At 44.3% G+C, this 25,683-nt stretch overlaps 1 protein-coding gene and 1 long non-coding RNA gene across 2 annotated transcripts in view; one reads left to right on the top strand and one right to left on the bottom strand.

The window, feature by feature from the left end:
• The window catches only part of atp7b (ATPase copper transporting beta), a 70,875-nt gene that overhangs the window by 10,827 nt on the left and 34,365 nt on the right, over positions 1-25,683 (top strand). Inside the window, exons 2-8 of the mRNA XM_034177982.1 lie at positions 7,679-8,465; positions 9,570-9,821; positions 10,692-10,855; positions 10,940-11,101; positions 11,179-11,252; positions 13,456-13,639; positions 23,280-23,513. Of these exons, the coding sequence (XP_034033873.1) occupies positions 7,679-8,465; positions 9,570-9,821; positions 10,692-10,855; positions 10,940-11,101; positions 11,179-11,252; positions 13,456-13,639; positions 23,280-23,513 (1,857 nt within the window). The remainder of the gene's footprint in view (positions 1-7,678; positions 8,466-9,569; positions 9,822-10,691; positions 10,856-10,939; positions 11,102-11,178; positions 11,253-13,455; positions 13,640-23,279; positions 23,514-25,683) is intronic.
• On the bottom strand, positions 1,207-25,067 carry LOC117517071. Its single transcript, XR_004562639.1, has 4 exons — positions 25,037-25,067; positions 10,300-10,306; positions 6,237-6,409; positions 1,207-1,270 (listed from the first exon to the last, which is right to left on the bottom strand). It is a non-coding gene; the product is annotated as an uncharacterized LOC117517071 (long non-coding RNA).

Below are 25,683 nucleotides of genomic sequence, written 5' to 3'. Positions count from 1 at the left end.
CCTGCACACATACCGTAGTCTATTTATCAGTCAGATTTTATTTTGTCAGTCTGTCTTATAACTACATAGCCCCACTGTCTAATGCTTAAGCCAAAGGTGGTGTACACGAAAGATATGTAAATTTTTAATAACACTACAAATATGTTCTGTCATCAGTGCGGTTTTTCACGTGTCACTGAGGTTTACAGATGTAATTACACAAAGATCTTAAATCCAAAATGAACACAGTTTGCGCACAAGTTAACCATAACCCAACATTGTAAGACTGTGCGCCTGCCATACTGTGGCTGCTGTATTTTGGCCACTTTTCGTGTCTGCTTTATTGCAACTGCTGTTCCCTGGCTGTTGTAGTCTGACTGTTTTTCTGTGACTGCTGGACCCCATCTGCTGTTCTGCTGCTGATGTTCTGCGGTTGCAGTTGCTGAATAGAACGTGCAGGCAATCTGGTGTTGTGTGTTCAAGCTCCATGTGGCTTGGTTTGTGGAAGAGGGCACCAGATTTTTTTTTTTTTTTTCTGTCAGGGATACATTATACTTACCAAGACTAGTGATTTTTATCACCGTTTTTACATATTGAGTGCAACTTGGTGCAGTTTGTTGCAAATTCAGACTTCCTGCAGAGACGTGTTAGGACATATCTATTGTCATATTTGGGAGGTTAATGTCCTTCAGACTGATCCAGGCATTTAGGTGCCCTCTGGTGTGATATTGAAGATTTTGACAACAGTTATAACTTAATTTGTGTATGGTATAACTTTTCCATAATACAGGTCTTCATTTGGTGCTTACTCCTCCTCACTGTTCACCGAGTTGCCAGTGAGTTTTGACTTTAAGCAGAGTCATGCCAGGAGGCTTATGAGAACATTTAGTCATGTGGTTTTTAAGACTGAAGTACACCCTTGGACTGCTGTGCTTTTCCTTTATTGCTCTGAGGACAGAGACTCCTCTCAACTGTTACATTAACCCAGTATATCATGTCTTTCTTTCTTTCTTTCTTTTGGCAGTCAAGCTGCAAGAACACACATGATAAGAGCAACATTTCACATATGTGTATTTTTTCTATATCAGATCTGAGGCCTCAGGGTGTCTGTGGTTGTCCCTGGATTCCATCACGTAAAACTAATGACAATCTAAGAGTGCCAGTCTGTCACAGTTTACTTCCACCAGCTAAAGCCAGTACCCATTAACAGCTCAAAATTGATCAAACTGGTGAACTTCTGTGGGAAATATTGTCAGGATCCACAGTGATTCTCTGTATTTTCTCTAAATACCTCTTCTACAGCCCGACCGATATATCGGCCGGCCGATATTATCGGCCGATATAAGCCCTTTTCAAAGTACTCACTATCGGCTGAAATGTTGCCGATAGAACACTGATAATTTCTCATAAACAGAACAGTTACTGAAATAATTGTTGTGTGGGCCGCCCGAAGAGGAGGTACTGCTGGCCCAACGCCAGAGGGCGCCCTGCCTGTAGGCGGGCTTCAGGCACCAGAGGGCGCAGTCGCCACCAGGAACTGGAATTGACAGCTGTCACTCATCACCTTCATCACACCTCACCCATAAAGGCCGGGAGAAGACACCACATCTCTGCCGAGAAATCGTCTAAACCATTCAGGTAGACACTCAGCCGTAATCTTTGACTCAGCTAAAGTTAAGTTGTGACGTCTTTCACATCTGAGCTCGTAGCTTTTGTACCTTTTGAGTTTGCAGCTTCTCCACTGACTGCCGAGTTGGAGGGAGTGGTAAGAGTTGGCGTTCTCCACTCTTCACTCTTACGCTCGTTACGTGGAGTCTGCACGGATAACCGGAGGAAGTAGTGAAATAAGGAGGTGGTGTTTTCTCCCTCCATCAGGAATAATCTGCTGACTGTTTTACTGGGTGTGTGCACACGCACCCACACTTGACTGTATCTGTTTCCTGCCAGCAGTACCTGATCTGACAGCTGGAGACGGTGGCCACCTGGGGACTCAGGACTTGGCGGCTCCGGGGTGTTCCAGAACCATTGGTGGTGGAAATCGTGTGGGTTCCGACTCTTCTCTGGACGGGCGTCTCCTATCCTTGAGCCTGCCCACACGACACCAACTTTATAATTGACCGTAGTATTGAATTGTATCTGTATCCGTTGTGCACATTTCACAACATTAAATTGTTACTTCGTATTTCCATTGACCATTCATTTACGCCCCCTGTTGTGGGTCCGTGTCATCACACTTTTCACAACAATAATGTTTGTGTCGGCAATGTAAAATGCACTGTTTGTCCAGTAGATGGAGCTCTGACTCCATTCATCTGAGAGCTGCTTACACCGCTGCTTAAATGTGTTCATCACCGGCCCCTGTAGTTCGCCGTCACACTGCACTGATCGGCTGACAAAAGCAGTGGTGGGCACACTTCCGATAATCCGATAACAGATAATTATCGAAGATAATGTTTTCATTATTGGATTATCTTTTTAGATAAATTTAAAAACCATCATCGGACTAATTATCTTCCGATGAATTACTGTCCAATAACTTTTAGACTGATAACGTACTAAACTAAGCTGAACAGTGAAAAACATTTTTAAAACTGTTAAAGCTGTTGAGACCTACCTGTTAAAAGTTTCCTAATAGGCATGTTGTTCTACCCTCTGCAATCAGAAACCACTGTATCGTCTGTAAGCAAAGGAGAACTGGTGACCAAAAAAAAAAAGTAATTTCCTTTAACACCATACTAATATAATCGCAATGTCACCAAGTCATCCAGAGGCATACATGTTTAACTTATGGTTCAAATTTTAACCACTCATTTTAGACAAGTTATTTAAAATTATTGTCATGTCTGAAGTTTATAAAGTGAAAATATCAGATACGAGGTCTATTAGATAATAAACCGACCCTTTTATTTATTTTTTTTAACTATATGGATTTGAATGACGTGCGATTACACCAATCATGCTTGAACCCTCGTGCGCATGCGTGAGTTTTTTCACGCGTGTCGGTGATGTCATTTCCCTGTGGGCAGGCCTTGAGTGAGATGTGGTCCCGCCCTCTCGGCTGAATGCCTTTGTTTCACACGCTGCTCGAGACGGCGCGTGTTGCTTTATCAAAATTTTTTCTGGACCTGTGAGGAATATCCGAGTGGACACTATTCGAGAAATTAAGCTGGTTTTCGGTGAAAAGTTTAACAGCTGATGAGAGATTATGGGGTGTTTCTGTCGGTGTAAGGACTTCCCACAGAGCGGGACGTCGTGCAGCACTTCCAGGCGTCGTCGTCGGCCTGTTTCGACCTGAAAACATCCTAATTTAAGGCTTAATTCACCCAGGATGTCGTGAGAGAACAGATAAGATTCAGAAGAGGCCGGCATGAGGGCTTTATGCGGACATTCCACTGTTTAAGGACATTTTGTAATGAAAGACGTGCGCGGAAATTCGCTGAGTCGTTTCCGTGACGACTCGGCAAATCTGTGTGCGCCGCGACAGGAAAAACACCTCCGTGTTGAAAACCATTTGTAAAATTCAGGCAGCTTTTGATGGCTTTCAACAAGTGAGTAACTGAGAAATTGTTTAACAGCTTGGGCATGTTCCAACTTGCCCGTTAAGGTTTCCAACGGAGGTGTTTTTCCTGTCGCGACCCCCCGCGGTCGGGTCCGGCCCGACATGCGACTCTGCCCGCACGTTCTTTCATTACAAAATGTCCGTTAACAATGGAATGTCCAAATAAACTCCTCATGCCGACTTCTTCTGAAAGTTCTCTTTTCTCCGACGACTTCCTGGGTCAACAGAGCCTGAAATGTGGAAGTTTTCAACTTGAAACGGCGAGACGCTGCTGCCTCGAAGCACAGATTGCCGTCAGGCGCCGTGGGCCGTCCTTACGGTGACACTACCAGACCAAAATCTCTCATCAGCCGTTAAAATTTTACCAAAAACCAGCTGAATTTATCGAATGGTGTCCACTCAGTTGTGCCTTACAGTTTTGAAAAAATTTTGATCAAACAAAGCAGCAGTCTCTGAGCCATTCCTAAACAATGAAAAAATCGACGAGAGGGTGGGCGACTCCTCACTCAAAGACTGCCCACAGGCGAATGACGTAACCGACAGGCGTGAAAAAAACTCTTGCATGCCCACGAGGGTTCAAGCATGTCTGATGTAATCACACGTGATTCAAATCCATATGGTTTTTGAAAAAAATAAGGTCGGATACTTTTCTAATAGACCTTGTATATGTTTTCGTTTTAAAGTAATGTGCTAATTTTTAAGGTTTTGTGAGCACATGCTGTGCCAAGCAGCTATGCATTATGGGTAGCATAAGGTAATCTCAGACGTTCACGACAGAACAAATGCATTTCAGACACTCTGTTCAGGGTCCACAGATAACAGCATTAAACTTTAGTGCCTAAAACTCTCGTGAATATAATCTCTGGGTTTATAGACATTAGTGTATTTGCATTTGTTAAATTCCACGCATCTTAAATGTAGCAGACACGGATTATCTGGAATTTTGTTTGACATTTTTTCAAGGCCGCTACTGCCATCTACTGCCAGGAGTGTTCATGGCAGTATTAAACGTCTGGGTACATGGCTGCTCTCAAAGTGTTGGTATTGTCCATTGTCCAGGCGCTTTTTGTGTGCATATATGTTAACTTTGTATTCTAAAACTACGGTTAGAAGTAATTCCGACTCCTTATCGGTCCACACGAACGAGGTTGGCGCCATGTTTTTAGTTTTTGTGGAAGTGACGACAAGAGAATAAGGCTTCTGATTGGATAGAATTTTAATCAGTACCGCCACCCAAAGGTTTGGCAGACTAATTACAACACATTTATACGGTTTGATGTGGATGGATTTTTTTTTTTAAATGACGTAGTGTGGATGGTTTTTTTCCCCAAACTGAAAGGGTAAGATATTCGGTTTTATACCGACAACGGAAATAACCGACAACGTGTGTACATGGCCTTATGTCTGTGAAAGGCACTATATAAATAAATTTACTTACTTACTTACTAATATTGAGTGCACGTTTTACAACATCATAAAAGTTTTAAAACATGCAGTTGCGATGACACTTCCAGGAGCTCCGTAAAAATGCCTGTTTTTACAAATAAAAATGGAATATTTTACAAAAGCACATTTTAAACCAACACACGTCACATTAACGTGTTGGTTTACATAATGGATTACTGAACCAATCACTGTTTAGCACTTTTACCCAGAATGCTTTGCGGTCTGTGTTTGTTACAAAACCTCAGAATTAGTGCCTTATTCAACATTAAAAGATATGTTATATTTTAACTTTGTACAAACAGAATTGACATTAATGGAGTTATTCTATCAGTATTTTCAAAAAACCATAAGTTAGTATGACTTTATTTTTCAAGACCTCCGCCTGACCGGATTGTTGAAATTGATAGGGAGCTGGCCTTATGACTGTTCTTGGTGTGCCTCTGTGGGGGGAGTGCTGTTGTAAACAAGCGCTTCCAGCAGGGGCAGAATGTTGAAAGAAAAATGATTATGATTAGTAAAGAGTTGATTTCGTGGGTGCTCTCAGGATTTGTCTGTGTTGCTTCCTGCAGGGGGCAGCATGGTCAAACATTCTTACTTATTCTTTAGGTCTTTTACCGCTTTTGATGCTTTCAAAAGCAGTAGTGTTAAAAATCAATTTTAGCTCTTTAGTAACTGCAAATGTCCTATAGCCAACACTGGAATTTATCGGTTATCAATTATCTGTAACTTCCGATACATTTTTGGGTGGTTTATCGGTTTATCTTTATCAGAGATAACTTTTCAGTTATCTTATTATCTGTTATCGAAGTTAATTTTTTGGTTATCTGTGCCCACCACTGGACAAAAGCATACAAGTATGTTTATAAGGATCTCTATCCTTATCCTGAACTTATATGTAGGTTGCAGTAGCAAGAGGTACAAGATAGATGTATTTCTCTTTTATAACTCTTTTTAAGGATATGTATTTGCTAATTTCACAAAGGTTTAATTCTTGATTGCATTTTTTGAACTTGAACATTCTTCTGTTATAAAGTTAATCAATTTGAGGACAAAGCTTCAGCTTTTAGCTCATACCTTTTTTGTTAAGGGTCCAAAAAAGAACATTTTATTCATTTTTTCAAAAGTAATAATAATATCGGCTGATTTATCAGCTATCGGCAAATCAGCCGATTTATCGATTATCGGCATTTTTTTCATCCAAATATCGTTATTGGCATCTGCCTCAAAAAATCCATATCAGTCGGTCTCTAACCTCTTCTGATGTTCAGGATCGAGTGCTTTAGCTATGTCGGACAAATTAGCTTGGCCGTCCACCGACGATCCAGCATTGGCCGTGCTGTGTGTACACAGAGCTTACCATCCAGTATGGCTGCGTAAATAAAACCGCGTGTTGCGTGTGACATCACCGCACACTATCTATTCCGGCTGTGTAACATTACTGCAAATATTTGAGTAAACGTAGTATCTGGATAGTATGCGTAACCTAATTAATGTTAGCGAATGAATGCATGATATCCGACCGATACACTAACAAATTAGCTCAACAAGCTACACCTTAACTAGCCAAATTCAATGATGTGCTTTAGTGTTGTCCAGACATGGAGACTGTAACTAGCTAGCCATGTGTAACGGTTACTTCCAAAATAATGATTTAATTACTTGAAGTTGGTGCATTTAAGTCTTAAGTCTCATCTTGCAGCTAACTGCAATGCATTTCAAGCAAGTAGTACGGCAAAGTCAGAGGGAGGGGTATGTTTATGTAAAAACTCTAGTTTGTGTTAATCTCCTCAAACATCAGCAACATCTTTTCATAAAGTGTGAAAGCAAATTATCATGTCACAGTGCTGGAATAGGCTCCAGTCCCCCATGACCCGATCTTGGATAAGCGATGTGTGTGTGTGTGTGTGTGTGTGTGTGTGTGTGTGTGTGTGTGTGTGTGTGTGTGTGTGTGTGTGTGTGGGTGTGTGTGTGTGTGTGTGTGTGTGTGTGTGTGTGTGTGTGTGTGTGAGAACCCGGTTGCACATGGCCATGTAAACACCCGCAAAAACCCGAATATGCTCATATTCCGGTTTTTAAAAACCCGAATATGACCCCTGGGTTACTCCTTTTCTAACCGGAATATCAGGTCATATAAACGCACATCGAAATATCCCCATAGAAAGAAACATTATTTTGTGTTCTGCACATGTCCTATCTGTAAGGAATCTTGGTCTTTTGAGTACGGCAACTACTTGTATGCAGCGCGTGCAACCCACCGGAAACCACAGAAGCAGAGGTAAACAAGTATGGCAAAATCTAGACGCAGCAGCACAGCACCACACTTTTGGAGCGAGGAGGAAACCAAGTACTTCATTAGTATCATGAAAGACATGACTATAATGTATTTTATTGACGGTAGAAAGAGGAAGAAGAAAGGGAAGTGATGCATATTTGCGTCATGACGTTCTCCGTGCGTCTGGACGTTGTCCATGCGTCGCTGTTTAGATGGAGATATTGACCATGTATACAGGAGTAACTCTGTCTGCTTAAGCATGTAAACGGGTTATTCCTAATGACTCAGAAACCGGAATATTGACCTTAACCGTAATATTGACGGCATATAAACGTAGTCAGAGATAGAGAGAGAGAGAGAGTTCACCATTGTTGAACTCAGTGAATATGTAATTTTTATTTTCTCACTCTTTATTTCTTCAGGGGAATGGATCTGCCACTGTACTCGAAGGTATTGACAACTTGGCCTATGAGGATGGCAGCCAGAGTGTGTGTTGTCCTCCACCCAAATCTACTTCCACAGAGACCTTCACAGTCAAGCTGGGACTCAGTCCTGAGCATGAATTCCCAGAAATTGAAAGCAGAATCTTCAACCTACATGGTGTGCTCGCTGCCAGCTTCTCTGCGGCCAGCAACTTGGCCAAGGTGGACTATGATGCCTCAATTACCACAGAGAAAGAAATTGCCCTGGAGCTCCATGCAATGGCATATGATGTAGAGGCAGCAGTGTACATCAGGGTAGATGGTATGCACTGCCAATCCTGTGTGCAAACCATCGAGGGGCAGATTGGAGTGTTTCCAGGAGTTTCATATATTCAGGTATTCCTTCAAGATGGTGTTGCACTGATTATATTCCAGCCTCTTGTAGTTACACAACAGGAGCTGAGAGATAAGATTGAGGATATGGGATTCAGTGCCACTTTCTCAGCTGAAGATCCATCTGGAAAGGACATAAGCTACTGGCAGAGGGACCGCCAAGCACCCACACTGAACTCATCAGTCCAGACTGTAACTATTTGGATTGCAGGGATGACTTGCAACTCTTGTGTGCATTCCATTGAAGGGAAGATCTCTCAAATGACAGGTGTGCATTCAGTGGTGGTGTCACTGAAGGAGGAAAAGGGAACAATTACCTTTGACCCCAGCCTCACAGAGCCAGAACAGCTCAGGGCGGCTGTTGAAGACATGGGATTTGAAACTTCACTTGAAAGTAAGATGCTTATTTTCCACAACCCCAAATGCAGACTCATCTTATATAGGGTAGTTGTGTCTTAGAGTACTGTAGTTCTGTCTTAGAGTGCCTCCAAGACACTAATACTGTTGCCTATGCCTTTGCTCAAGGGTGTTAATAAGGTTAAACCTTACCCCTGTGAAGCGTGTTGGGGTTACTTATATTGCAATATGGTGCTATATAAATAATGGAATTTAATTGATTGCGATAGACTGGTGTCCTCTCCAGGGTGTGCACCGCCTCTCACCCTATCACGTTTACAAATAGGCTCTCGCCCCCCTACGACCCTTGAATAGAGTAAGTGGGTATAGAAAGTGAATGAATAAATTGAATTGAAGGCTTTGGCCCCCAAGACCCAGACCAAGGCCATGTCTTTGACCCCTCCAGGCCAAGACCTTGGGAAAAAGGCTTTCAGGAGGTGCCTTCAGGCCAAGACTGACCATTAAAACATCACTCCACAGCAGCTTCACCATTTGATATTTCCTGTTATGGACATATTTAAGCTGTGTACAGCAGAAAGTATGTTCCTTGTGATTAAAAAAAAATCTTCAGTTACAGTCTGGAGGTGTGTGAAGACTTTTTTGTAAGATTTAGTCGAAAGACTGTAGAGGAGACAATGCATACACAAACCTAGTGATGACGACCCCAGTGCACTGTGCAAACAAAGACTTTCATTAAGTTCTTGTGTTGCTTGCATGAGACACATCTTACTCGTCTTGCCGTAGTTACTACTGGTCACCATAGCAACCAGGAAAGTATGCTCTTCAGGTCAATGCAGAGGGCTCTTCAACGGCCAGGACTTTCTTGTTGGATTTAGTGACACTAGAATATGCCAAGATGTGAAATTAACTCAGACAGAGTCTGAGCAGATTGCATTTAAACTGGGTTGAGCTTGTTTTTGTAGCTGAGATGAAGTTTTCAGCTTTCAGTCTAAAAATTCTCTGTGCCACAGCTTACAAAAATAACCACACGACATCCCTCTACATGAACACTTGTCTGATTGTCTGAGACAAGTAAAAAGTGTTCCTTCCTAGAAGCATTTTTTACTTCTGACCATGCTGCTGGTTTCTCTTTTCCCTTCAGAACCTGCTGCTGATGAGAGCATCCAGAGTCATGAAAAATCCAGGCCTGTCATGTCAAAGACTTCTGACCCCTCCAAGAGGCGGTCACCCTGTAAGGTGGCAGTCAGCAATGGCACTGGATCACAGCTGACTGCCGCTGGCCTTCGAACCAACTCTGCTGAGATTAACGTACAAAAATGCTTCATTTGCATTACAGGAATGACTTGTGCCTCCTGTGTGGCTCATATTGAGAAGTACCTGCTGACGCACAAGGGTGGGTTTGATTAATCAGAATATATTTGTCCTGCCTTCAAAGGGGAAGTATGTCCTTTATAGTGACATCTAGTAATGAGATTTCATATTGTCAACAATTCTGTACAATATATCGGATGAAAATGATCACAGTTGAGACAGAAAAGCTGTTCTGCTTTTATTACAGTGCACATTGGAAGCTTGTTAGCTGTGTACTGCTGTCATAGAAAAAACCAACACCCAGCGCTTTTTAGGCCACCTGCTAGGAAAAAGCGCTTCCCTGCGCCATGCCAGCACTTTTCTCTCACAACAAAAACAAAAAAGAAAAACTGCTGTATGAACACACCCTGATACTGTTACACTAACTATAAACTTTTTCAGAAGATCTTACATCGGTGTAAGCTAGCTGCTGATTAGCGGTTGATTAGTAGGCATGCTAATGTTACCTATCTGAGCTGACGAAAGCAAAATCACACAATACTGACATGCTGTCAACGCACACAGTAGCTGCGGCTTGAAAAACAAGCCCAATATGGATGTAGACTGTTGGAGTCTCATTCATATCATTAACATATTAAGAACTCATTAAACAAAATCTGCAACTTATAAAATGAGCCCAAAATCCATAAATAACACTCCTTTTTTTCTTTTTCTTCTCTTCTTTTTTGGCAAGTAATTGAATAAAGTCAAAAAGTCCAAAGTCACGTCTTATAAGTGGACTTGGCAACCCTACTATAGAGGGCAAGCCACTCAGGAGCACGCATAAATGTACGAGACCCAATCCTCACCAATAGGTGTCACTGTAAACTATACAATTCCCACTTAAAATGGCAGATACAAGCTTTCATGAAAGCAAGAAATTACTGCATTTTGCTGTGGCATTTATGATTAGGAATCATCTCGGTGTTGGTGTCGCTTATGGGTGGAAAGGCAGAAGTGAAATATGATGCAAGGGTCAAAAGTGCTGCTGATGTCTGTTGGCTCATAGAAGACATTGGATTTGATGCCAAACTGATTGAAGATAACACAGTAACCTGTGGGAAGATGAGCCTCACTGTAAGTTGTGGAAGCAACATGAGAAAACTATAATAGTAGTATTTTTTTTATATAAAGTTCCTTTGTTACCCTCCCCCCTTCCAGGTAACAGGTATGACATGTGCATCATGTGTTCATAATATTGAGTCCAAGCTTACTGCCACCAAAGGGATCCTCTCGGCCTCAGTGGCGCTGTCGACCAAAAAGGCTCAGATCCATTTTGATCCAGAGGAGGTTGGTCCTCGAGATGTTATCAAGATCATCGAGGTAATGATTTCATTTAAAATGTAATAGTTAACCAGCCTTTGCATAAATATCTGTTTTAAATTCTACTATTTTTCTAGAATCTTGGCTTTGGAGCCAGTCTGGTGAAGGAAAACTTCAAAAATAACCTCGACCACACGGAAGAGATTCAACAGCAAGTATCTGATCAAAACTGACCTTTTATAGGATTATGCTTTAAACTTTAAAGAGGGACTATGCAACTTTTTTACATTAATTTTACAGTTTCTGAGTACAGTTTTACAGTTTCTGAGTTTCTGGTGCCTGTAATCACTAAATGACTTGTTTTGGGGAGAATGGGGCTCTCTCTCCCCCACCAAGCATCTTGTAGTGGAAAACCAGCCTTGTAACTTTAGGGATGCCAACGTGGGAGTCTTGCGTCTGGCGAGAAACATACACTGTTTTACAGTACTACAACAACACATACACTACCCCCTATTGAGGGGCCGGCATGCTCACAGCTATAAGAACAAGCTAATCAAGGCTTAATTTCTTTTATGTTCATCATCATGGCAGAGCTAGTGGAAAAGCAAAAAAAAAAAAAATTCAGAGGAAGTGAGGAAGCGAAAAAGAGTGTGTGACTGAGTGAGGGGTCACGCACCAATCAAACACGATCGGGCTTTCTTGGAATAGCAAGACATGAAAGATACAAAATCATGCAAAACGGATGCAGACTTGGCATTCTTGCTGCTTCACTTGTAATTGATAAACTCTGTTTTCTTTGTATTTCTGTGTATTGTTGCTTCTTTGACATGACTCCATGGATTGTGTTCACCAGCTCCATTGACAACAAATGCACATGAAGAATGGGGGAAGAGGGGAGGGCCCGCAGTGAGTTTTTATGAAAGTTTTGTGGCGTATGTACTCTCGATTTGTAGGATGAGCTCTGTCAAGATGAATGCGACAAAAAAATGTGGCAAAACAGTGAAAAACTGACCAGAGTTGCATAGTGCCTCTTTAACACATCCTGACTATGATAATAAAATAATAGTCTGAGAGTCCTTCAGGTGCTTTTTGGCAAATTCCAGGCGGGCTGCCATGTGCCTTTTACTAAGGAGTGGCTTCAATCTGGCCACTCTACCATACAGGCCTGACTGATTGACCAATAGGTTCTTGGTCACCTCCCTGACTAATGTCCTTCTCCCCTGATCACTCAGTTTAGATGGGTGGCCAGCTCTAGGAAGAGTTCTGGTAGATCCCAACTTCTTCCATTTACAGATGACGGAGTCCACTGTGCTCACTGAGACCTTCAAAGCAGCAGAAATGTTTCTGTACCCTTCCCCAGATTTGTGCCTCAAGACAATCTTGTCTCAGAGGCCTACAGACAATTCCTTTGACTTCATGCTTGGTTTGTGCTCTTACATGCACTGTCAACTGTGGGACCTTATATGTAGACAGGTGTGTGTCTTTCCAAATCATGTCCAATCAACTGAATTTACCTCAGGTGGACTCCAATTAAGCTGTAGAAACATCTCTAGGATGATCAGTGGAAACAGGATGAACCTGAGCTCAATTTGAGCGTCATGGCAAAGGCTGTGAATACTTATGTGCTTGTGATTTCTTAGTATTTAGATGCAAAATGCTCTAAGTCCATTTTTCTCAAATGAGTAAATATGTAGTCCATTAGAATAAGTACAAAATTATAGAAATAAAATAAAAATGGTCTATTCTAATTCTTTAATGTTTATACACTGACCTCAGGAGTCAAGTGCATTTTGGCCGACCTCAACTAAAAATTTGTGGTTATGGACTGAAAGTGTTCTGCGTCTAAACTCTGCTACAAAGTCATTTAAGCACTGCTTGCATTGCAGCTTTTGGAACACAGAGGTTGAATCTAAAGGCCCCCAAAAGCCCTGAACCCTCACACACTAGCAGTACCACCTGGATTGTGATTTAATTTCATTTCATTCCTTGAGCCAAAGTCTGCTGACTTAAGAAAAGTGGGTATAAAGGGCTTGATGATTTGACAGTGGGACAGCTCTAAAACCTTTGATTCCCTCAGGCACGGGTCACTGGGGTTGTTTGGTGCATGTTTACTACATGTTAGCAGTAAATTGTAAAGTTTGCATGAGTCATGGTGTTTCAGGGCCTTCTTTACACATTAGCCTGGAATTCTGACGGTATATCTTTCTAGAACCTTCTCTCTTTTGGCATTTAGTCTCTTAAGACAAAACATTTCTTTGGAAATGACCTAGACTTTAAATATAAATGGGTGTCACTATAAAAGCAAACATTAACATCTCAAAAAAGCATTTCTGTTTTTTTGTTTGTTTGTTTGTTTGTTTGTTTGCTTGTTTGTTTGTTTTTTGCCTTCACTTTTTGAAGTATTTGCGTTTCAGGTGGAAGAACTCGTTCCTCTTGAGTCTTGTTTTTGGCCTACCAGTGATGGGCCTCATGATCTATATGATGGTAATGGACAGTCAACACCAAGAACATGGAGGTTCTATGCCAGAGGGACAAAACCTGCTGCCCGGTCTCTCCATCCTCAACCTGGTCTTTTTCCTGCTGTGTACACCTGTGCAGGTAAGGAGACACGTCGTGGGTTGTCTGTCAAGTCATAGGCTTTTTCATTCACCTCAAAGGACTCACTTATAGAACTTGTGTTGCATTATTTTTAAACTGTGTAATGTGTTGTGTTTTTATAATGCTTTAGGACAGTGGTTTTCAAACTGTGAGGCGCGGCCTCCCTGAGGGGCGCCAAAGTTCTTCGGGGGGTGGGGGTGGGGGTGCAAAGGTATGGGTATCGAGAACCGGTTGTTTTTCGAGAATCATTAAGAAATGATTTGATCCACCGACATCAATAGCCTTTTTGCTTAACCATTCCGTTATCAGTCCTTCAGAGCGCCCATGGTTTTTGAGGGTGTTTTATCAGGAAAATTATCATTTCTTTATGTTGATTGCAGACCCTGCAGCGGGTCTGTAATCAGCCACTTCTGCAGTGGCTGTTCTTGAAGCTAGAACCAACGATGCAGTGCTCCGACTCACTGGTTCATTGCTTCGCTGCTTTTCAGAAGCAGCAGTCTGCTTCTTAACCCCTCTCAAAGCCATTTAACATTGTCAATCATGAGTCACTTTTGTGCTGATTAAAGTCACAAACTGGGACTCTTGTCTTGTTGCAGGGAAGAAACGAGAATCGTCCTCCCTTCCGTTCCCACAGCTCCAAACACTGCGCCGCTCTCTGCCGAGTCAAGTTAGAGTCCAGCTGGAATTAATAACTTCAACGCGAATCACCGTTTTAAATCAAATGACACCTCTTTCCAAACGTTGTAACACAGACAACAAACTACAACAGACTAAAACTTTTTTCCTCCCAAAATGAGACGTCCTGCATTCTTTATGAATTACACTAATGTTGACTTGCGGCACAGCCAGCTGGAAGAGCTCAGCTCAGAGGTATGAAGTGACATTCATGCTATTAATGTCTGAAAGGAAATACTTTTGAGAAAAACTACAGATTTAGTTTATTTTTATTTATCTCCAGATATCAAGGATGCAGTGACTAATTACATATTTATTTACTTTAAGATTCAATAAAATGTTGTTGACATAGAAAACCCGTAAAGCCTACTTTTTAGTACACAGAAAATTCACAGGAGGTAATCGATAAGGAATTAGATCTATAAGCAGAATTGATAATGGCACTGATATCACTGATCACACCAAACGCCAATCCCACAGATAAGGCAAACACCACAGGATAACGGCTGCAAATGAAGTTCAGCAGCCTTTATGGTGATGGTGATGATGATGAATGAGTGACAGCTGGTCCTGAGGATGAGTGACAGCTGTCACTCCCAGTGGCTCTGGCGCCCTCTCGTGCTTGAAGCCCGCACTCCAAGCAGGGCGCCATCTGGTGGTGGTGGGCCAGCAGTACCTCCTCTTCAGCGGCCCACACAACAGGACCCCCCCCTCAACGGGCGCCTCCTGGCGCCCGACCAGGCTTGTCCGGGTGCCGGGCGTAGAATTCGGCCACGAGGGCCGGGTCCAGGATGAAGCTCCTCTTCACCCAGGAGCGTTCTTCGGGTCCATATCCTTCCCAGTCCACCAAATACTGGAACCCCTGGCCCTTTCGACGAACGTCCAGGAGTCGGCGCACCGTCCAAGCCGGCTCCCCGTCGATGATTCGGGCAGGCGGCTGCGCCGGTCCGGGGGCACAGAGGGGAGAGGTGTGGCAGGGTTTGAGTCTGGAGACATGGAATACCAGATGTATCCGCAGTGAAGCTGGCAGCTTCAGCTTCACTGCGGCTGGACTGAGGACCTTCACGATGGTGAAGGGTCCTATAAATCTGTCCTTCAGCTTTTGGGATTCCGTTTGCAGAGGTATGTCCTTTGTGGATAACCAAACCGCCTGCCCGGGCTGGTATGCAGGGGCCGGGGAACGCCGGCAGTCTGCATGGGCCTTAGCCCTCGTCCGGGCTCTGAGCAGGGCAGAGCGGGCGGTACGCCACACCCGACGGCACTTCCTCAGATGGGCCTGGACCGAGGGCACCCCAACCTCTCCCTCCACTAGCGGAAACAATGGGGGCTGGTACCCCAAACACACATCAAACGGGGAGAGGCCGGTGGCAGATGAAACTTGGCTATTATGAGCGTACTCGATCCAGGCCAGATGGTCACTCCAGGCCGTCGGGTGCGCGGAGGTCACGCAGCGGAGTGCCTGCTCCAGTTCCTGGTTCGTCCACTCTGCATGCCCGTTCGTCTGGGGGTGGTACCCAGACGAGAGACTGACGGTGGCCCCCAGTTCCCTGCAGAAACTCCTCCAGACCTGGGAGGAGAACTGAGGACCACGATCTGAGACAATGTCTGCTGGAATCCCATGCAGACGCACGACGTGGTGGACCAGGAGGTCTGCAGTCTCCTGGGCCGTCGGGAGCTTCGGGAGGGCCACGAAGTGGGCCGCCTTGGAGAACCGGTCCACTATCGTTAAGATGGTGGTGTTGCCCTGGGACGGCGGGAGGCCTGTGACAAAGTCCAGGCCGATATGAGACCAGGGGCGACGAGGCACAGGCAGAGGCTGGAGGAGGCCTTGGGCCTTGTGATGGTCGGCTTTGCCCCTGGCACAGGTGGTGCAGGCCTGGACATACTCCCGGACGTCGGCTTCCATAGACGCCCACCAGAAGCGCTGCCGGACCACTGCCATGGTCCTTCGCACCCCTGGGTGACAGGAGAGCTTGGAACCGTGACAGAAGTCAAGGACCGCAGCCCTGGCCTCTGGTGGGACGTACAGTCTGTCCTTCGGACCTGTCCCCGGGTCCGGGCTCCGTGTCAGGGCCTCCCGGACGGTCTTCTCCACGTCCCAGGTAAGGGTGGCCACGACAGTGGACTCGGGGATGATGGTTTCAGGGGGGTCTGACAGCTCGGTCTTGACCTCCTCTTCATGCACCCGGGACAGGGCGTCGGATCGTTGGTTCTTAGTCCCGGGGCGGTAGGTGATCCGGAAGTCAAAACGCCCGAAGAACAGCGACCAGCGGGCTTGCCTGGGGTTCAGACGCTTCGCGGTCCGGATGTACTCCAGGTTCCGATGGTCCGTGAAAACCGTAAATGGTACCGATGCTCCCTCCAACAGGTGTCTCCACTCCTCAAGAGCCTCCTTCACCGCAAGAAGTTCCTGATTGCCGACGTCATAGTTCCGTTCAGTTGGGGTCAACCTGCGGGAAAAGTAGGCACATGGATGGAGAACCTTATCGGACTCCCCGCTCTGGGATAGCATGGCTCCTATCCCTGAGTCAGAGGCATCCACTTCAACAACAAACTGGCGCTTGGGATCGGGCTGCACCAGAACCGGTGCAGTCGAGAACCGGCGTTTCAACTCCCTAAACGCGGCTTCGCACCGATCCGACCAGGTGAAGGTGACTTTTGTGGAGGTCAGGGCTGTCAGGGGGCTAACTACCTGACTGTAGCCCTTGATGAACCTCCGGTAGAAATTTGCAAAACCGAGGAACTGTTGTAGTTTCCTACGGTTTGTTGGTTGGGGCCAATCTCTCACCGCCGCAACCTTGGCCGGATCAGGGGCGACGGAGTTGGAGGAGATTATGAACCCCAAGAAGGACAAAGAAGTGCGGTGGAACTCACACTTCTCGCCCTTCACAAACAGCCGGTTCTCCAACAACCGCTGTAGGACCTGACGTACATGCTTGACATGGGTCTCAGGATCCGGAGAAAAGTTGAGTATATCGTCTAGATATACGAAGACAAACCGATGCAGGAAGTCCCGCAAGACGTCATTAACCAATGCTTGGAACGTCGCGGGCGCATTGGTGAGGCCGAACGGCATGACCAGGTACTCAAAGTGACCTAACGGGGTGTTAAATGTCGTCTTCCATTCGTCTCCCTCCCGGATCCGAACCAGGTGATAAGCATTCCTAAGATCCAATTTCCTGAAAATTTGGGCTCCATGCAGGGGCGTGAACACTGAATCCAACAGAGGTAACGGGTATCGGTTGCGAACCGTGATCTCGTTCAGCCCTCTGTAATCAATGCATGGACGGAGTCCGCCATCCTTCTTGCCCACAAAAAAGAAACCAGCACCCATCGGGGAGGTGAAGTTCCGGATCAACCCGGCAGCTAACGAGTCCCAGATGTAGGTCTCCATTGATTCACGTTCCGGACGTGAGAGGTTGTACAGCCTGCTGGACGGGTACTCAGCGCCCGGTATCAAATCAATGGCACAATCGTACGGACGGTGCGGGGGCAGCGTGAGTGCCAGATCCGTGCTGAAGACGTCAGCAAGGTCGTGGTACTCAGCCGGCACCGCCGCCAGATTGGGGGGGACTAAAACCTCCTCCTTAGCTGTCACACCGGGTGGAACCGAGGATCCTAAACACTCCCGGTGGCAGGTTTCGCTCCACTGAACCACAACCCCAGACGGCCAATCAATCCGGAGATTGTGTTTTAACACCCATGGAAAACCCAAAATCACTCGGGAGGTAGAAGGTGTTACATAAAACACAATCTCCTCCCTGTGATTCCCAGACACCACCAATATCACTGGCTGTGTCTGGTGTGTGATGAGTGGAAGAAGGGTGCCATCTAGTGCCCGCACCGACAATGGTGACGGTAAGGCCACTAGAGGGAGCCCAACCTCCTTTGCCCATCTGCTATCCAGCAGATTCCCCTCCGACCCCGTGTCCACCAGTGCTGGGGCATGAAGGGTTAGATCCCCACTCAGGATCGTGACTGGGATTCATGCAGATCGTCGTGGTTTCCCCACGTGGGTGTTGTGACCCACCCTTAGCCCAGTCTCTAAGGACGAGTGCTGCTGTTTTGACCGTTTGGGGCATTCTCTCTGTGTGTGCTCGGTAGAGCTGCAGAGAAAACACTCCACACTGATCAGCCTCCTTTGTCTCTGATCTGATCGTTTTTTGGCCCTGCTCGTTTCCATAGCAACGTCAGCAGGGGGAGCTGTTGTCACGTGGAGAGCCCTGGCAGTGGAGCGTGGGGAAGTCGGCTTTCTTTCAGACCCGGGAGGAAGAGGGACGGCTTGTATCTGACCACGCCCCTCGTCTCGCTGCCGTCGGTGTTCCGTTAATCGGTTGTCTAACCGTATAACCAGGTCGATAAGCCCATCTAAATCCCGCGGCTCGTCCTTCGCCACCAGGTGCTCCTTAAGGACCAGAGACAGTCCGTTTACAAAGGCGGCGCGGAGCGCAACAGCATTCCAGCCGGCTCGCGCTGCCGCGATGCGGAAGTCGACTGCATACTTCGCTGCGCTCTGACGCCCCTGCCGTATCGACAGCAGCACACTTGAAGCGGTCTCGCCTCTATGAGGGTGGTCAAACACCTGTCAGAACTCCCTCACAAACTCAGTATAAACCGTTAGGATCCGTGAATTCTGCTCACAAAGCGCCGTAGCCCAGGCGCGTGCCTCTCCTCGAAGCAAATTTATAACGTAAGCCACCCGGCTAGCGTCTGACACGTACATGACGGGACGCTGTGAAAAGACAAGCGAGCACTGCATCAAGAAGTCCGCGCACGTCTCCACACAGCCTCCGTACAGCTGAGGAGGGCTTATGTATGCTTCAGGGGACGGTGGGGGGGTTCGTTGAACGACCAGTGGAATGTCTGTTTCTGGCACACGGTCAGCAGGAGGAGGTGCTGCAGCAGCGCCCTGAGCACGCGCTTCCACCTGGGCGGTGAGAGCCTCGATCCTACGATTGAGAACACTGCTCTGCTCGGTAACTAAGTCCAACCGAGCGGTAAAGGCGGTTAAGATGTGCTGCAGCTCACCCAACACGCCTCCTGCTGGCGCTTGTGCACCTCGCTCTCCCATTGGCTGTTCAAGCGATGGTTGACGCCCCTCGGGATCCATGACGCTGGCCGAGAAATCCTGTTGTGAAAGTGTCGTGACACGGACCCACAACAGGGGGCAGTAATGGACGGACAATGGATAAGCCAAAAGTAACAATTTAATGTTGTGAATTCGCACAACGACGTACAGACAATAACAATATGGTGGACTGTCAATCATACACCAGGTGACGTGTGGGCAGGCTCGACGATAGAAGACGCCTGGCGAGAGAAGAGCTGGATCCCCACACAGCTTCCACCACCAACGGAGCTGAAGAACACCGGAGCCGCCAAGCCCTGTGCCCCAGGTGGCCGCTGTCTTCAGCAGTCAGACCTGGTACTGCTGGCAGAAAACAGAGACAGTCCTGATGAGTGTGAGTTCGCACACTCAGTAATCCCACAGTCAGTGTTCAGTAAAGGAGGGAGAACCTCCACCTCCAATCACACACTCGTGCAGCTCTTGTCTAACCACTTATCTGATTGGAGTGTGAAGCGAAGCTGTCGCTGATCACACCAAACGCCAATCCCACAGATAAGGCAAACACCACAGGATAATGGCTGCAAAAGAAGTTCAGATTATTACTCAACGTTTTGAGTCAGCAGTGAAAAGTACCTGAATGGTAGCTGATTTCTCGGCGAGGAGGTGGAGTTGCAGTCCGGCCTTTATGGTGATGGTGATGATGTTGAATGAGTGACAGCTGGTCCTGAGGATGAGTGACAGCTGTCACTCCCAGTGGCTCTGGCGCCCTCTTGTGCTTGAAGCCCGCACTCCAAGCAGGGCGCCATCTGGTGGTGGTGGGCCAGCAGTACCTCCTCTTCAGCGGCCCACACAACAGAGAGTTCCTTAAAAAAACACAAATACTTTTAAAATGTGTTTAAGACATGTACAAGAATAAAAAGAAACACATGAAGATGTTGAAATTGTGTGTATGTTTGTCATGGGGGGGTGGGCAGGTATTCATTTATTCTCTGGGTGGGGTCACTCCCACACATTGAAAACTACTGCTTTAGGAGTCTGGGTTGGAGTGTTTTAACTGTATACTGTGTTGTCACTGTGCAGCGAATCATCTTCTGCAAATATTTAATTTTACAGCTGTCAGGTTATTTTGTATAATCAGTAATTGTAGCAGCCTGACCGCTGCAAATGAGTACAATTCAACATTTGTTCATAATCAAGCGCAATAAGCTAATGATATTAAGACAAACTAGCTAGTTCAGTGATCCATTGTTTTAATGGGACTAAACTACTTAGCCTGCTAGCTTGGTCACTTTCCAATTAAAAAGGGTCATATTTATACTTTCTATCTTGAATAACAGCTGACCATCAACAATATTGAACTGTTGTTTGTTTTTTTTGGTCATAGATTATAATTTAGTAGAACAGAATTTTAAAAGATTATGGATTATTTGTTTGACAAAATTATTGGACTAAGCCTTGGTCCCACCGAATATTAAGCCATGAATAATGAGCCACACATGGGTGTGTCAGCAATTATTTGAAGAATGATCCACGTTTTAAGCAGTCACGTATCTGCTACTAAGGTGCCTTGATGTGCCTCTCTGTACTTTACATGCGCCTCTAGTGAGCCACGACTGACTTGTCATTTGAGCCCCATCCAGCTTCAAGTGGCTCGTGTCGCCACATATGATCCACGTCAAGCCACATATGATCCGTGTAGTGCCATGATAACGCGATGTTGGTGCACGTTTAGGCATGGGTTTTGTCCAAACCTCCAGCCCTCCCACACTTGGTCCCTTTGAAGCAGGGGTGCTCAAGTTCGGTCCTCGAGATCTACCTTCCTGACACTCTTAGTTGTCTCCCTGTTCCAACACAACTGAATTCAATGAAAGACTCGTTAGCAGGTTTTAATGAGCTTTTCATTGGACTTCAGGTGTGTTGGAGCAGGGAGACAACTAAGAGTGTCAGGAAGGTAGATCTCGAGGACCGAACTTGAGCAACCCTGCTTTAAAGTGTTGGTTTTCAATTCACAGCAGCATTTATGTTGTCACATTTTTTAAACGCAGTGCAAAAATTGACTCTCCAGTACAGTCCGGTGGGTGTGCGCCGTGCGTCAGGCTGCTGTTCATAGAGTCATTAAATGCACCAGACCAGCTAGAACCGAACCACAGGTTCCTGGACAGCTGCCTCTGCGCTTCCTCTCGCTGGCTTTATTTGTTTTGACACCATGATCCCACTATTAACTTTGTGTTCGACCGTTTATGTCTGCAAAATCGCTCTTTTACGCGCACTGCCGTTTTGCATTCCTGGACAGCTGCCTCTGTGATCCTTTTCACTGGCTTCCGTTCCCTTCACGGCTCGCTGGCTTTTTTTCTTCTGCGGCTTAACACAGTCATTTTCACACCGTGATCCCACTTTTAACTTTGTGTTCATCCGTTTATGTCTGCAAAATCGCTCTTTAGCGCATGCTGCCGTTCTGCCTAAATGGTCGTTTTGATCATGTGCCATTGCTTCAGACAGACAGCGGAACTCCTGATCCATGAGCAAGATATTAAATCTATCATAGACATACTTTTACAGTTGATTATATAGAATGAATGAACATCCAACTGTTTTACCAAGCTCTTACAATAAAAACATTACAAACCTTTTAGCTGCTTCAAATCCGTTCTCCACTTCATTATGCAGGAGAGAGGGAGGAAAAAAGCAGGTGGAATTGTGTGCGCAAGCGGGCTGAGCCAAAAATAGCCTCTACTGATCCCTCATAGATGCCAGGTGCTGGGATAATGGGCTTTTACAGCCTCATCCACACCACAAACATGCCTCTATAATCCTTATTAGTTGTCATAGTAACTCATACACAACCTGCCCCACACTGTTGTTGCCAAATTTTTAACATCTTGAAATTAGCGCCATGCTCAGAGATGAGCCTCGTTAACTGAAGATAATGCCTCTAAGAGCCTCTTAGAGCCACTATTCTCCCACGATAGTTGAATAAATCCTCTCATAGCAAATGCGTGGCTCGTTATTCATCCTTCATTACTCGGTGGGACCAAGGCTTTATGCAGTACAGCTCGCTAATTTAGTTGTGAAGCCTGTTTTAGACAGTTTATTTCTATCCCCTCAAATGTTAACCTCAAACACCCTTAAATTGAACTTTTATACATTAACTTTGCAGTGTAATTCCTGTCATAGTAAGACCACTCTTGGGGGCCCTGATGTCTCCAAGAGTGGTCTTACTATGACAGGAATTAATTTAAAAAAATTAATCTCATGATTTTTACTGCACTCTACTTTCTGAGTTGAGATGTCATTTTTAAAATAACTTGAAATCATCACAATTAAACCATGCCTATATGGTGGTGCTTCTCAAAATAGCCTTTCACTGTAAATTTTACTTTTAATTACACATAAATGCACAATTTCTTTATGTTTACGTAATTGATAATTAAAGGAGACCTTAATTATTTTCACTTCAGAGGGACTTCTAATTGTAAAGCTGTTAAATTTGCAGTGTATTGCAAATTCTAGCCACCTGCAGTTAATGGCGTGGCAAAGACTGAAATGAGAATGGCACCATTCCTTCATTGCTACGGCATCCGGCGTAAAACGTGTGCCAATTACCAATGCAGATCTGGCTGTATCCGCTGTGGCGACCCCGTTGGGACGGGAGCAGCCGAAATAACAACACACACACCATTCCTTCATTGGTGAGCCTGCTGGGACATATTCTGGGAAACCAACAACTACGGTTTTTCTGAAAACTGCCTCATTTGGAGAATCTGGGCAAAAATATTTACCGGTGTGCACATGCTATTTTATAAATGGTTTTCTGGAAGTATTAAGAACACTTTGGTGTGTGGATGCCAGAGTGCAGCCCACGCACTTTGATTGACAAGTGGTCTGTTTTTCCTGCAGATCTTTGGAGGCCGATACTTCTACCTTCAGGCTTATCGCTCATTAAAGCACCATACAGCCAACATGGACGTGCTAATCGTACTAGCCACTTCCATCGCTTATGTCTACTCCTGTGTTGTCCTCATCGTAGCCATGGCCGAGCGAGCTAGCCAGAGCCCCATGACCTTTTTTGACACTCCGCCCATGCTCTTTGTGTTCATTGCCTTGGGCAGATGGTTGGAGCATATAGCAAAGGTAGGATTTTAAAAAGGTGCCATTTACTGAATGTCAGCATTTACAGAGATACAATTCTTTTTGTGGGAGAGTTCAGGCTTTTATGGCAATATGACACATGACACATTAGATGACATTAGTGAGAATTTTAACAACTTTACTGTCATTATAGGTCATTGCAGGGAATGGCAGGTCAATGTTTAACTGCATCAGCTTATATTCAAACCAGAGTAATACTTCAGACCTTTCACATAAACAATAGACACAGTGTGGAAGTGTCTGTTATATGATGTCAGCATTGCATGATTCCTTAGGGAAAACAGCACAACCTTTGTTTTTGATTCGACTGGATTTATTTTATTTATTTCAGTCAGCATACTCATGCAATAATAGAAAATAAATGAATGAATAGATAAAGTCAAACAAAAATAGGAGAATACTGAAAAAAACATGCAGCTGAGCAAAAAAGGTCAAGGCTGAAGCTATGTACACCTTTAAATGCCCTAAATCATTTATACTGTGTCAATATTAAAAACAAAACATTTCTATCAGATTGCAAACAGTAATATGACAAAGTGACAAAGTTTTTTAATTCGGCACACAAAATATTCAAATAGAAAAAAATGAACAATTCCACAAACAAACACAGACAAAACTAGTGAGTCCGAAAGGGTGTGGGCTGAAGCAAAGCTTATTAGCGCCCACCCCTGCTAGTACAAGTCCAACAATTCTAATCAGTCATATTTACATAAATATAAATTCACTACTACATGTCGACACACAGACATACACATCAATATACTATTCACTTATATTTATATAGTACCAGATCATAAGAAAGTCAAATCAAGGCACTTTACGCCAGTAAGGACTAACCTTATGAAAACAATCACAATGAATCACCAGTAATGGTACTCTTTAATTTCTTTTACCATTCTCCTCTCAAATTATAGCCACCTTCTCTTTCCACAAATAGATTTTGTATATTTTTCAACAATAACTTGTTTCTGGTTTTGTACATGATTTGTGATGTTTTAAATTTTATCAAATCCATACATTTGAAGATGTTTGATTTAGTGAGTTAATGGTGTGTTGTCTGTATCCCACTTTATTTATTATCCTTATTGCTCTTTTCTGTAGTATGCATAGTGGCTGCAGGGTGCTTTTGTAGTTGTTTCCCCATACTTCCACACAGTAAGACAGATATGGTAAAAATAATGAACAGTAGAATTTATTTTGATATGCTCTTTCTATGTGTGTATTGTTTATAAACAGGCCTGCTTGAACATTTGTGGAATTTCTTCCAAACAACTTCATTGTTGTTTTCTCTAAATTCAATGATAATTTATTTTTGTCAAACCATAGTTTTACTTTATTTGTTTCTGTCATGATCAGCTCCAAAGTTTGCTGCAAACTCTCCCCAGAACAAAAAAAAAAATTGTATCTGCAAACAATACAAATCTCAGTAACTCTCAGTAACTCTCAATCTTGCTGTTCTGTGCAATCATAAGCATACACTTGTGGTGATGTCCCACAGCCAATACTCAAGATTCTTTAATTGGAGCAATATCGCCATCTGGTGGACATTTATCATTAATGCAAGTACAATCAAGTTTCGGCAAGTCCAATAGATTTTGCTACTACATCCCTTAAGCAGAAAAATTCTCAGGCGGCACAGAGTGCTTAATTTCATTGTTGATTATTATTCACTTAGTGTTATGCTTCATTGTTTAGTCTATCAAAGAACAGAAATTTGTAAAATTAACTGTTTCATATTTACCATAAAGAATGATATTCATTAAAATCAGTTTCCTAAATCTAGTTTAAACCCATTTGGTGTTGGTTCAGAGCTGCACATGTACAGGAAAACACCAAAATTTGGAAAAGTCAGGTGGATAAGCAGTGAAAGTCTTGAGGATTAAACTAAGTTGCTTTTGAGTAAATTTCTAGAAAGCTTTTAAAGCACTTTAAGCAGGTTTTCAAGTAAACACCATTGTTTTTGATTAAAACAGTTTAAGTTTAATTTTAAGATATTTTAAAATTAAGTTAATGATGTTTAGAACAGTTCAAATTAGGCTGATATCTGATTTAAGGCCCTGTAAATTATATTCTAGGTAAGAACAAATGCAAATTTAACAGGATTTGACAACATTTCTTGTTCAAACTGTTAATTTTTAATTTTATTTATTTA

Source organism: Thalassophryne amazonica, chromosome 1 (genome assembly GCF_902500255.1).
Source record: "Thalassophryne amazonica chromosome 1, fThaAma1.1, whole genome shotgun sequence".
Lineage (NCBI taxonomy): Eukaryota > Metazoa > Chordata > Actinopteri > Batrachoidiformes > Batrachoididae > Thalassophryne > Thalassophryne amazonica.
This window is presented reverse-complemented; position numbering and strand designations above follow the sequence as displayed.